The 11,349-nt window shown below is 40.6% G+C and overlaps 1 protein-coding gene across 1 annotated transcript in view; it reads right to left on the reverse strand.

Moving 5' to 3' along the window:
* sphkap (SPHK1 interactor, AKAP domain containing) overlaps positions 1 to 532 on the reverse strand; it is a 50,259-nt gene extending 49,727 nt beyond the window's left edge. Inside the window, exon 1 of the mRNA XM_022748473.1 lies at positions 475 to 532. Within this exon, the coding sequence (XP_022604194.1) occupies positions 475 to 509 (35 nt within the window). The 5' untranslated portion in view covers positions 510 to 532. The remainder of the gene's footprint in view (positions 1 to 474) is intronic.
* Positions 533 to 11,349: the final 10,817 nt, after the last annotated feature.

An 11,349-nucleotide genomic window follows, 5' to 3' on the forward strand; every position in this document is an offset into this window, starting at 1 on the left:
CAGGCCAGGCAAGCTAAAATATTTTGTTTACTGCACACACACTGACAGTCTACTGTGAAAGCGGCTTTACTGCAACGCTCTGCATGGATTTTGGGGCGCTTTACTAAACACAAACAGACACACTTTGCACAGCCCAAAAAAAATCACTATGCTTTGATCCAATACGGCATTAAGGATATTCTGCACTGTCGCCTTACACTTAGCTATTTCAGTCCTGTGCTTTTGTGAAAATAGCTAAAATACTCTATTTTAGAAGAGTGCTACAAATATCACAGCAAATCCATTAATGGGATATTGAGGACAAACATTTAAATGGCACTATAAATAAAAACACTATAAAGGAGATGTTAACTACTGAATATCAGACATAAAATTTCAGTGCTAAAAGAGATATTGTCTTGCTTTTGTTTGGAAATATGCGACAACGCTTATCGACACTGTGTTTTTATCGTTGGATATTAAGCAGTCTCTTACCTCGGTGTTTTCAGAAGGCACTTTGCGCCTGCCATTCTGTCAAAATAACCAAACAAAAAAAAAAGAAAAGGAAAAAAAAGAAAAAAAAGGTAAACTGTCCTCAACCGGTGTGATTATTTCCTCTGTGGGGGAAGGGGGACAGGCAGAGGTACAACAGAGCGCCTCCACGCGTAATTGTCCCCTGGAAACTCTACGGTCCAGATGCGCATCCCACACCGGGCACTGAAGGAATCCCAGACTGCTTCCCCGCCACTGGAGGAGGACTGTGATGCACTGAGCGGATACCCCGCGGTATCAGCAGCAGCAGCAGCAGCGGCAGCAGCAAACTACTGCCTGCACTCCGCGTCTGTCCGCCAAGTGCTCAGTGCAGGAGCAGGAGCTCTGCATGAATCAAACGTAATGAGCTGCACGACTCAGGCAAGGGCATGGATATGGACGCACGCGCATGTGTGTACAAACAGAGGCACGCGCACACGTACGTAGTCGTTTTGCTACCAGTACACCACATACGAACCCATGTTAACCACTTACAGTACTGGACTCTGTTTTTTAAAGATACACTGAAGACTAATAAATGTATTGAACACTGAAGACTGATAAAGACATCCAGGAATGATACAGTGGAAATGCATAAGCTGCAGTGGAGAAATGAGCCCTAACAACATAGGCAGCAACAGCAGTGAAACGGTGAATTAATACAAGCTAAATAAATAGTATAAAATTGCTCTCCATCACCACTGAAACAATTCACATTTTTACATAAGCACGTTTTTAGATTAGGACGTCTCAAACTTTGTTATTGGAGAATTTTCAAGTGGACAAAGTGTAATGTCGTCATTGTTTCTATACTAACTCAAACCATTTTTGGCATTTCTATATTGCAATTTCTTGTTACTTATCAGCTAACTACTTTACAGTATAGTTGTGTTTTATATTTTTTTTTATCTTCATGGGTCAGTAAACTAATAAACTAATCAGTTGTCAATTTTATGATTTGGCAACTGAAGAATGAATCAGAATCTAAAGATGGATTAAAGTATCAACACTCAGTGAATGAATAACTTTCTTAAATACTTTCTCAAAAAGTCAAATTTTTTGATATCTTAAAAATAAAAGCTTGAATCCTTTCACTTACAACCCTCTGAACTCAGATGGCCAGTGTAAAATATGAGGAATGAAAAAAAAGATAACACACACACGCCCCTGATGGATTCCCAATTGCCACTTGAGACAGTCCTCATCTCTGTCATCTCAAGGTGAAAGTCATCATATGGAGAGAAATATCTATTTTATCTACAGTATATCTGATGGATAGAGTAAAATTTCCCTCCTCTGTCCATTAAGGAAGTAACCAAAAAAGAAAAAGAAAAATCAAGAAGGAGCCGTGACCTTTAGCTCTCTATTATCCCACTGAGAATGTGTTGGGGGAGGAGTGAAGTGGTGGTGGGCAGAGAATGAGGAACATGGTGGATATTTGGGAGAAGAGGGTGGAGAGAAAGCAGGGGTCCTAATGAGATGTGAATGTGTGGGTGTGAGTGTGCATGAGAGAGAGAGAGAGAGAGAGAGAGAGAGAAAGAAAGTCATGCTCTTGTGGATGACTACGCTTGCTTAAGTGTCTTCACTCTTCTGAAAGGATCATTTCTGCCAAAGGGAATGCTTATTTTCAGCGCGCCCTCTACCTCAAAGAAAATAGATTTTTACATGCTGTTATCAGCCACCATGTGATTTCACTCCCTCTAGATGCCTTTTGCTTTCATTCAGCTCCTAACAATATCAAAACCCAATTTCTGTGCTGGCCGTCTCTGTGTAGCAATGCAGCCCACAGGGAACATGTGTGTTTACAAAACACTTGCTAGGCCCCACCTAATAAAATATTGAACATTTAAATGTAATACCTTTCCCAATTCATGTATATTTGACCAGTTTGAATTAATAAATGCATTCAAAGTCCTCATTGAGTATATTAACTTGACTAGCTCAGCCTGTTTCTTCCCAATCTCTCATTACAGATTCTGATATAAATAGCAGAAGTCCTGCATTCCCAGCACTTCTCACAAACTGTGAAAGTCCCTCCATGGTTATGTTCTGTACCAACTAATTTCATGCTTCTCTGCTGAGAAAAAAACCCCTTTTTCAAAATTATTAGAGTGGGGCGCTAAGAGAACAAAATGTATTCTTTAACATGGTCGTAATTATACAAGAAGTACATAAGAGAAAATTTTTAAAGAAAAGTGCCGTTCCTGTGCAGCTACAGGTTACCATGGCAAAAGAAAATGAACACAGAATGACCGAAATCAAAGTATCAGCATGGAAAAGGAGCTTCAGACTCACCACAGCCAGACTTATTGTATAAGCATGAAACAACAAAAGCTGTATGTAACACACTGAATCATCAAGTTTTCTGTCTTTTCAGAGGCCACTGTGTCTGAGAAATGTCACCACCCTCCCTCATCTGACTGCATGAAGGTGCAAGAATGTAAATACTAAAACCATCTTAAATGCAAGAGCATTGATGGGATGTGTACGACACGGTGTGAACGGTATGTGTGCACACCATTCTGTATGCACACTTTTACATGTGTTTACAGCACTGGGCAATGACATCACATCACATCACCTCTCAGGCTTTGCTGTTTGCTCGTGTGCATGAGTGACCTTAAAAGGTGACCCAAATAGAAAATCACCACAATCCCCCTCTGTCACCTGCACCATCTAAATATAGATGTAGGATCAGAGTTAAGAGTGTGATGCAGCCTATACCAGTATCCCCACAAAGCCAGGGATATATATATATATTTTTTAATGGGATGATGTGTTGCATATTATTTTTCACCCACAGCTAACCTGATATGCTGAGCTATGACAGTAGGCAGACTTTCGACAGACTTTCAACTTGAGAGCTCTCTCTTTAGTCATTCTTTGGTCATGTTTGTGTTTACAACCGAGCGCAACATCGTGAATGTCCTTGAGGAGAGAAACTGTGCACTATTATCCTCATCTGTACGATTCACTGCGTCTTGATGATGACAGGCTTTTAGCGACATCTTCAAGTGTGGCCATTTGGAGCAAGTATGAACACGCTTGTCTTTAGAAGTGGTTGTAGAAACCAGTTCATTTGTAGCTAACGAAGATCTCTTTAGTGTTTCAGTTATCATACTATTGACTTGCTCTGCATGTGTTTCTAATACAAAGCCTCCTAACAGCTCTGTGTGGGACTCATGCATTCAGACTCAGCATGCAGGATGTTGATGGTTCTGAAGATTTCATCATATTATTCCAGCAAAAGATCGCAGGGCTTCAAGCTGGTTTGAAAGAGTTTTAAACAGTCGCATAGCAACAGTGAATGACTTTTTGTGTTTTTCAAAAGGGGCTGATAGACTGATGATAAACAACCAGTCACAGCAAACCAAGAGGAAAATACATCACAAACTGTTGCACATGAAGCTGCGCAGATGTTGAGCAGCCAGAACCAGCAAGAGTCAAACTTCACTGATGGTTAGTCTGACACACACTCACACAGACACACAGACACACACACTAAATAGGATGCTCCCTCCTCCTTCAGTGTTTCCCCCCTTTTGCTCTTCACACCACTTCTTCTTTCTTCTCCTCCTTATCATCTCCTGCTCTTCCTCCTTCTTCTATTCTCTTTTTTCTTCTCTGATGCCTCGACTTCCTTTTTCTTCTTTTTAATCATCCTCTCTCTCGCCCCCCCACACATCTTAATCCAAAGGCTTTTGGGGGATGGAGGTGGGGACAAACTAATCCATTGCACACTTTCTTAAAATAAAAGATGCAAGGACAACTAAAGTGGAGATGAAAGCGCAGGCTGCTCTCATCAGCAGAGAGGAGACATCAGACAGAGCTGGGAGTAAAAACCAAATGAAGACAGAATCAGCTGAAGTACAGACTCGCTCACTGTCAAGAACCCTGTCACAGCGGGGCTATTTTTAATTTAGTTACCGACTCCAAGACAGCAACACGTCACGTGAGCGGAGGAAAGTGAGGGAGAGGAGAAGGTATGATGATGAATCTGAGCAGTCGTGATGTGAAATGGTATTTATAGAACGTCAAGAGGGCAAAGGGTTCAACTTGGAGGGGTGGGAAGGGGTGGGGGGGTGAGTAAATAAGTAAAGGTTGGTAAAGCTGCAACCAGCATGTAATCCTACCTGCAGTTAGTGTGCTCAGTTCATATGCCTCTGCTTCGATATCTGGATCACAGCAGTTGAAAAAAATATATAGCTGTTATATTAAAAGAAGTGGTTCACTTTTTACACTCATTTGGTTGTGTTGTCAAGTAAAGATGAGCAGTGCTCCGATAAAAATATTACAACAAATACTTAAATCAGCCTTTTAGAATAGAACTAATTTGAGAAAAGACAAAACGTACACTTTACTGTTAAACTGAGATATGCATTTATTCAGTCTGTAGCGCAGTGTTGGATGAGCCGATTCTCCAAACTCCACCAATAAACACTGTAACAAGCCCAACTAAGGTCAAATTCCACAAACTGATATTTAAAAGTTACTGACAGAAGTCTGAAAAGTTCTGTGCATGAGGATAAAACCAACAGAGAATTATATTATAAAATGGTGAAGACAATCCTGTCTTCTGGCTGGCATTAAGTGAAGTTATCAACTGGGTTTATGATAAGCCACAATTTGCCTCAGTCAGGAAGAGTTAGAAGCAAAAAAGGACCAGGGATCACCCCACTCATATTCTCACGTTTTATACATTATACATTTTAATTCTGTCAAGTATTCAAAATGCACAGGAATAGAACATTTTTCAAAGGTCATTTTCACACAGCTTTTGATATTTTATCATTTATCTGATGTAATGATGTTCTACTGGAGGTTGGTGTGCGTTTCAATCTCTGGCCAAACCCTGTCCTCACTGTGGGTAAGAAACGAGAGATGCTTAAACAGATCCAACCAGAGCTGAAACATTAAGTTGAATAATGGTTAAGTCGCCTGAGAAAAATAAATGGCTAAATATTTTTTTAATCCATTAGTCATTTCAGTTCTTTTTTCCACCAAAAATCGGTAAAAAAATTGTCACATATTCTTTCCTTCCAGCTTGTTTTCTGACCTTTCATAGACTCAAAAATTAGTCAAAAAATAGTTGCCAGATTAACTGATAATGACAAATCATTAGTTGCAGCCCTTGGTCAAACGAATCCTCTGCCCTTTTGGAAGATGTTTTCAAATATCATGTCCATTGATGAGATTTCTAGACACAATTTGCTCCACAGCGTCCAACAATCAACAGCAGAGAAGCTGCTCAGTTTTTCCCCTCACAACAACCAGACATTAAGGAGGTGGCTTGGGGCAGGTAGATATTAGCCTCCCACCTGGATCAGGGCTGTAGTTAGATCAGGAAACTGGATCTGGACCAGGTCAGGATATAGGAGTGGCCTTGCAGCAGTCTGTTGCCATTATACTTACTAACAGCGGCTATATCCAGACCTTACTCTAGCAAAAATATTAAACTGCTCTCCTTTGAAATGCTACAAGATGCAAACCAATGACCATTTTGACTCAAAACCCCTGAGACACACACATACATGACTAACAGACAGTGCCAGGTAGCTGTGAACATGAACCACAGTATTTACTAGCTGACAGTCTGTTCTGGGAAGCAATTTTAGGTAATGGCCTTGTTAATCAGAGTAATCACAGCCCCTGCTCACCTCAGTTATTCCAGATTTATTTTTGTTTAACCTTTCCATCTATCTTCCTTTCCACCTGTGCTCTCATCGTAATGGAAACTTATGATTACAGGACCTGATCATTATAAACGCATGAAAAGGTTAATGATAGTGAGAGTCATTGGTTTTGCATGAGCGCTGGGTCTCTTTTCAGTTTATTGAACAAAACCAAAATATAGAGGCCCACAATATACAAAGGGTTTGTCATAATCTTTTTCAATATGTATACTGCACCTTAATACCTGCTGAAATCTACAGTGCCCCTGATATTGTTCTTACTTTAATACTGTGTATTAAAATACACAACATTATGCATCAGGTTATCAGTAAAGGTACATACATAAACAGAGTACTCTATTGATTTAGCAAATCACTCCTATAACACTGCCAGACTCAAAATGGACAGTTTAAAAAAAAGGGATCAAAATCGATGCAGTAAAAGGAATGTCAGCTTTTTTCTACCACACACTCTTCTTCCTTGTCAAAACCTCGTACCTACATTAACCACAATGCAACTGGACCACAGATGGTTCAGGTGTGTTATGCTAGTAGCAGCTTGAGTAGCCTTGAGATGCTAGCCTCCAACAGAGCTGCAGAGGTGCAGAGATCTGGTGAGCTCACTTCTCTCCAACCATGCACCTTCAGATCTTTTTCATTTTCACACTTGTAGTTTTCAGCCCTAACCAACGCTGACTCATTTGAGGCAGTTCATCAGACTTTGCACAGCTCCCCCTAAAGCCCCAAAAAGTCTTATACAGCTGTTTTCGGCTATGCAGTGGTACTAATGCACTTTATTCCATATTTTTGTTGGCTTTATATATGATCATAAATGTTAATAGAGCTGGGAAGTGGCATATTGCTACAATCACACACTAATACTTCTTGAGTTGTTCTGTGTTAAAATGTGTTATGGATGAATATACAGACACAGTATCATTTTTTTCCTTCTGCTGTGGCATTTTAATATCGGAGGGTGACACAATAAAGCGAAGAAAGGCCAGGGCTGTTGATCGAAAACTCATATTTTCAAATCTGTCATGTTAACATATATCCTCTGTTTTTATTCAATTTTCTACCTGAAAAATGTTTTTGTTTTCTCCTTAGTCTTAACTCTTTTCCTTTGCCCTCTTCTTTTACGTTTAATCCAAACAGTGGCGACAGAAGCAGCCCTGATGTTTGCTCTGCTGCTTTTAGCTGCTTCTATTTTCTTAATATTATATAATATTTTCTTAATTATGTCGTCTTAAATCTTAATGTAAATCTTAAACTTACTGCTGAATAGGTAGATGACGAACGACGTGAAAGATGGTGGAAGCAGAGTGGTGTGCAGGGCACAGTATTAGGGAGATAGGATGATCGGGATGGGTAGGTGGTTTGAGCAGGGCAGGACACTGGAGCTGGAGCAGTAAATGCTGCAGGAGGGAATGCTAAAGGCTGGTGAGAGATGGAGGATGGCGGGAGAGGTGATGATAGCAGCACGGAGCTGTACTGTACTACAGTAGGAGTTGGTGGTGGTGACAGATTGTGTTTCTGGTCTGCTGCTGGGAAGATGCCTGCAGGTTTTGGGCCAGAAGCAGCCAGAGTCTTTGTTCGAGCCAAGTCAGTGACAAGCCTGCTGGGTAATGATATAATAAGTTGTATTTAATGCTGATGAGAATATCAGTAGACATGTATTCATATATGTGTACGGGGGAAAAAAACTCCTTCAGGTCACCTTGATTTAGGCTTAGTGGAGAGAATATCTGAACACAATGCAATGTTGAGAGGATGGAAAAGATGACACAACGTCTCCTTGTGGTTTTATGACAAGTATTTGACTACAGCATCACTGTAGTCTGAGTCAAGACTTCACTGTCAGATCACTAAGCTGCAAAGCTCATTGAAAACCTGAGCAGCAGGTTGAATTGATTTCCTGAAGACTCGGTATAATCTCTCCGTCTCTATCTGTACATCTCTCCCTGCTACTCTTCCTCCCCTTCTCCTGCACTGAATGTAAAGCCTTCTTTCATTCTGTCAGTCCATCACTTTGGCCTCCCTTAGCAGTTGATTAGAGTCTGTCCACCCTAATCTTCCCCACAGACATGGCCTGTGTGACTGTTTAATCTAGCAGGAAGGAAAAACAAATGCTGACAAAGAACACGCATACAATCAATATACACTAATGGAAGACATATCAGTTGGGTGACAAGTTGGTCCCAATTTGGCATTAAATATCATCTGCCAGTTTTGTGATTGGACATTAATAGGAATGAGGTTCTTGGTCATAACTAATAAAAACAGTCTATAAAGGAGTTTATAACCTGCAATAAAATGTTCCTTCCACATTTAATTGTCTTTTAAATTGTGCAATAATAGTACAATAATATCCTCCTCCTCCTCACTCTGTATTTCTAATTTATTTTTAGAAATAGCCCCTACATGTTTGAACCAAGCATGATGTGAATTGTTTCAGTAGTTGTTTCTTGAAAACGCTACACAACTCAAGAATTACATATTTCAGTTTCTAATTATATGTGTGCCGGTTCCTGAAAACAAATTCGGTCATGAGGCAAAACAGTGTGAGCACATTTAAAGTATAATGTAACTCCAAGGAACAGTAATGCAGTGTGCATGTGTTTGTGTTATTTTGTCCGCCTACATACCTCAAAATGTCTAGTTCAACACAACACAGCAACACAAATTGCAGCCTGGAAAACAGTCATGGGATTTAATCAACACCTCTCTGACTCACTGTCAAAAACTGAACAGTGAAAATGAGTGAAAAGCGTCTTTTCTTCGTTAAATTTTAATCAGTCAGCATGAGGCCGCCACTGAGGGTGAAAACCTGTTCGGTCATTATTGGTCTGACCTTCGCTTTAAGGCACAAGTGTCAGAGGAAACATTGTCAACATCAAGACAGAACCTAATTAACACTCACAATTAACATGGAGAACAAATGGACTACCAGGTGCTTTGACTCCACAATTCAATTATTGCTTCTGACTGGCAAGAGAACCAGTGAAGGTTAAGGACATGCTGTAATTATGGAGGACTATGCACTATAACGGCAACAAGGATTATTGAGAGACAAAGGTCTGTCTTTAAAAGATTAAATATGTCGTCTGTGGGCAGCGTTTGTGTAATTAAGAGAGAGTTACACGTCAGCCCCTAAACATGAGGGAAATGTGGCTCTGATGGAGATAATCACTGTGGAGTACCAGATCTTTTTGAACTCACAGTAGGAGAAACAAAAGTCCAAAGTGATCCAATTGTCATGACACTGTCTAACAGATGCTCCCAGATGTTCAAAAAGACCTCTCTAAGATGAAAAAATGTTTTGTGTGTTTCACAGATTCTGATTATCATGGATACTCATTGTGAAGTATAAATGTGCCCATGTTTGTGACCCACTGTATCACACGTAAAGCTGAATGTGCAGCACACATTATTTTTTAGCCACGCCAAGCAAAATAATACTGCCACTTGTGCTGAGAAGCAAATGTTAGCATGCCAACAGGAAGTTGGTTGCTACCTTTGTATATTCAACTGCTGCTTAAACTGTGCCTCAGATTGATGCTAATGTCCTGGGACTGATGTTAAATTGCAGTTTAATTTCTTTAGTAAAAAATAGCACCACAATGCACTGGTGTTCAGCAGCCGACTTGGAAATCCCAGATAAAAGACATGCATGTGCAAAAGAAATCTTTTTTAAAAGTTTGTAGACCTGAATCAGTTGTGCAAAGCCGGGCAAAATCCATCACATTTAAGCCACATCTATTTGTAGGAGTTTCCTGCAGCTCACTAGGAAAGAGATGAGTAACAACAAAAGCTTTTACCTTTGTTGGAGGAGGTAATTAGGTGAAATTAAAAACTCAGCCCCGGTGAAAACAGAGGTTGGTAGAATACAAACTTGGGGAGGTAAAGGAATTAAATGAAGTATCAGATGGCAGAGAACAAAGAATTTGTAGGTTGAAGCTAGGTTGGGGCGAAGGTGAGAACAAGAACTGGATCTGCAATTACAAGATAATTATCAGACGCAAGGTAATCCATTCATGTGTGAAGATTTCATGGTCCAGGCTCAAAGGAAAATGGCTGGAGATTGAACTGTACTTGCTCTGTGTTACTTTTCCATGTGCGCACGCACACACACACACACACACACACACACACACACACACACACACACACACACACACAAACGTAATGGCAGGTGTGTGCACAGTCACACGTCTGAAATTTGATCAACCAGTCTCAGGCTAGGAAATGACCTCCAGCGGATCAATATCACAGACTCATACCTTATTTCTAAAGCCCACTCAATTACCTGCGGACTGAGAAAAAAGGACACAGAACTCCACCTTCAGATGTCGGTGGAAACAGTGATTCATAATTCATCGCAACCTATCAAATCTGTGATCAATTAAGACCACAGTGAATGGGGGCAACTGTAATGACTGGTTTGCTGCTGCCTGTAGTGCAGAACAACTTGCACACGAGTGGCTGTGAGTGAATTATGACTGCTCTGGAAGAGGCGTTAGTGGTAAAGATTTCCACATTTTAAACATTCATGAAGAAATGGAAAAGCTAAGAATGGCGCGGGAGAGGCGTAAACAGTGTGGATCAATGCTTGCTCCTTGTAGGGGCTAAATTTAGCCTAGCCTTGCACAGCGTCCCCACAAGCCTGGTTTATCAGTATCATTTATTAAAATCTGTGACAGGTCGGACTTCGCAGCTGCCGGAAAAAGGGCCTTTCTGGCTGCTCAGGAGGCATGAAATCACCTGGAGAGGGTGGGGATAGCACAGATGAATAAACTCTGAGTGGGAATATTAATCTAAGTGAAACATCTGTCCTTAGAGAGGGAGAAAGCGAAAGCTACTCCTGCTGCTGACTCATTCTCTCTTTCAGTCCCCCTCCTCACTGCTTCATCACACATCCACCCTCTTTCCTCAGCTCTATTTGTTTTTGCCCCTTTGCTTGTTCTTTTTTCTTGTTCCCATCTGATATGGCCTGGTAATGGGCTTTCATGTTTCAGTAAATACTTACTGGGTATACAGTATTCTTCATCCCTGCCACGGAAGTGGGACGAGGGTAAACCTTGGAGACCTTTTTTTATTATGATGACATTCTTTCTGCTTTGGTTTGTGTAGTCAAAACTTGGAAAAGAGAGCAGTGTAGTGAATATCA

Source organism: Seriola dumerili, unplaced genomic scaffold, assembly GCF_002260705.1.
Source record: "Seriola dumerili isolate Sdu_G_001 unplaced genomic scaffold, Sdu_1.0 BDQW01000122.1, whole genome shotgun sequence".
Taxonomy (NCBI): domain Eukaryota; kingdom Metazoa; phylum Chordata; class Actinopteri; order Carangiformes; family Carangidae; genus Seriola; species Seriola dumerili.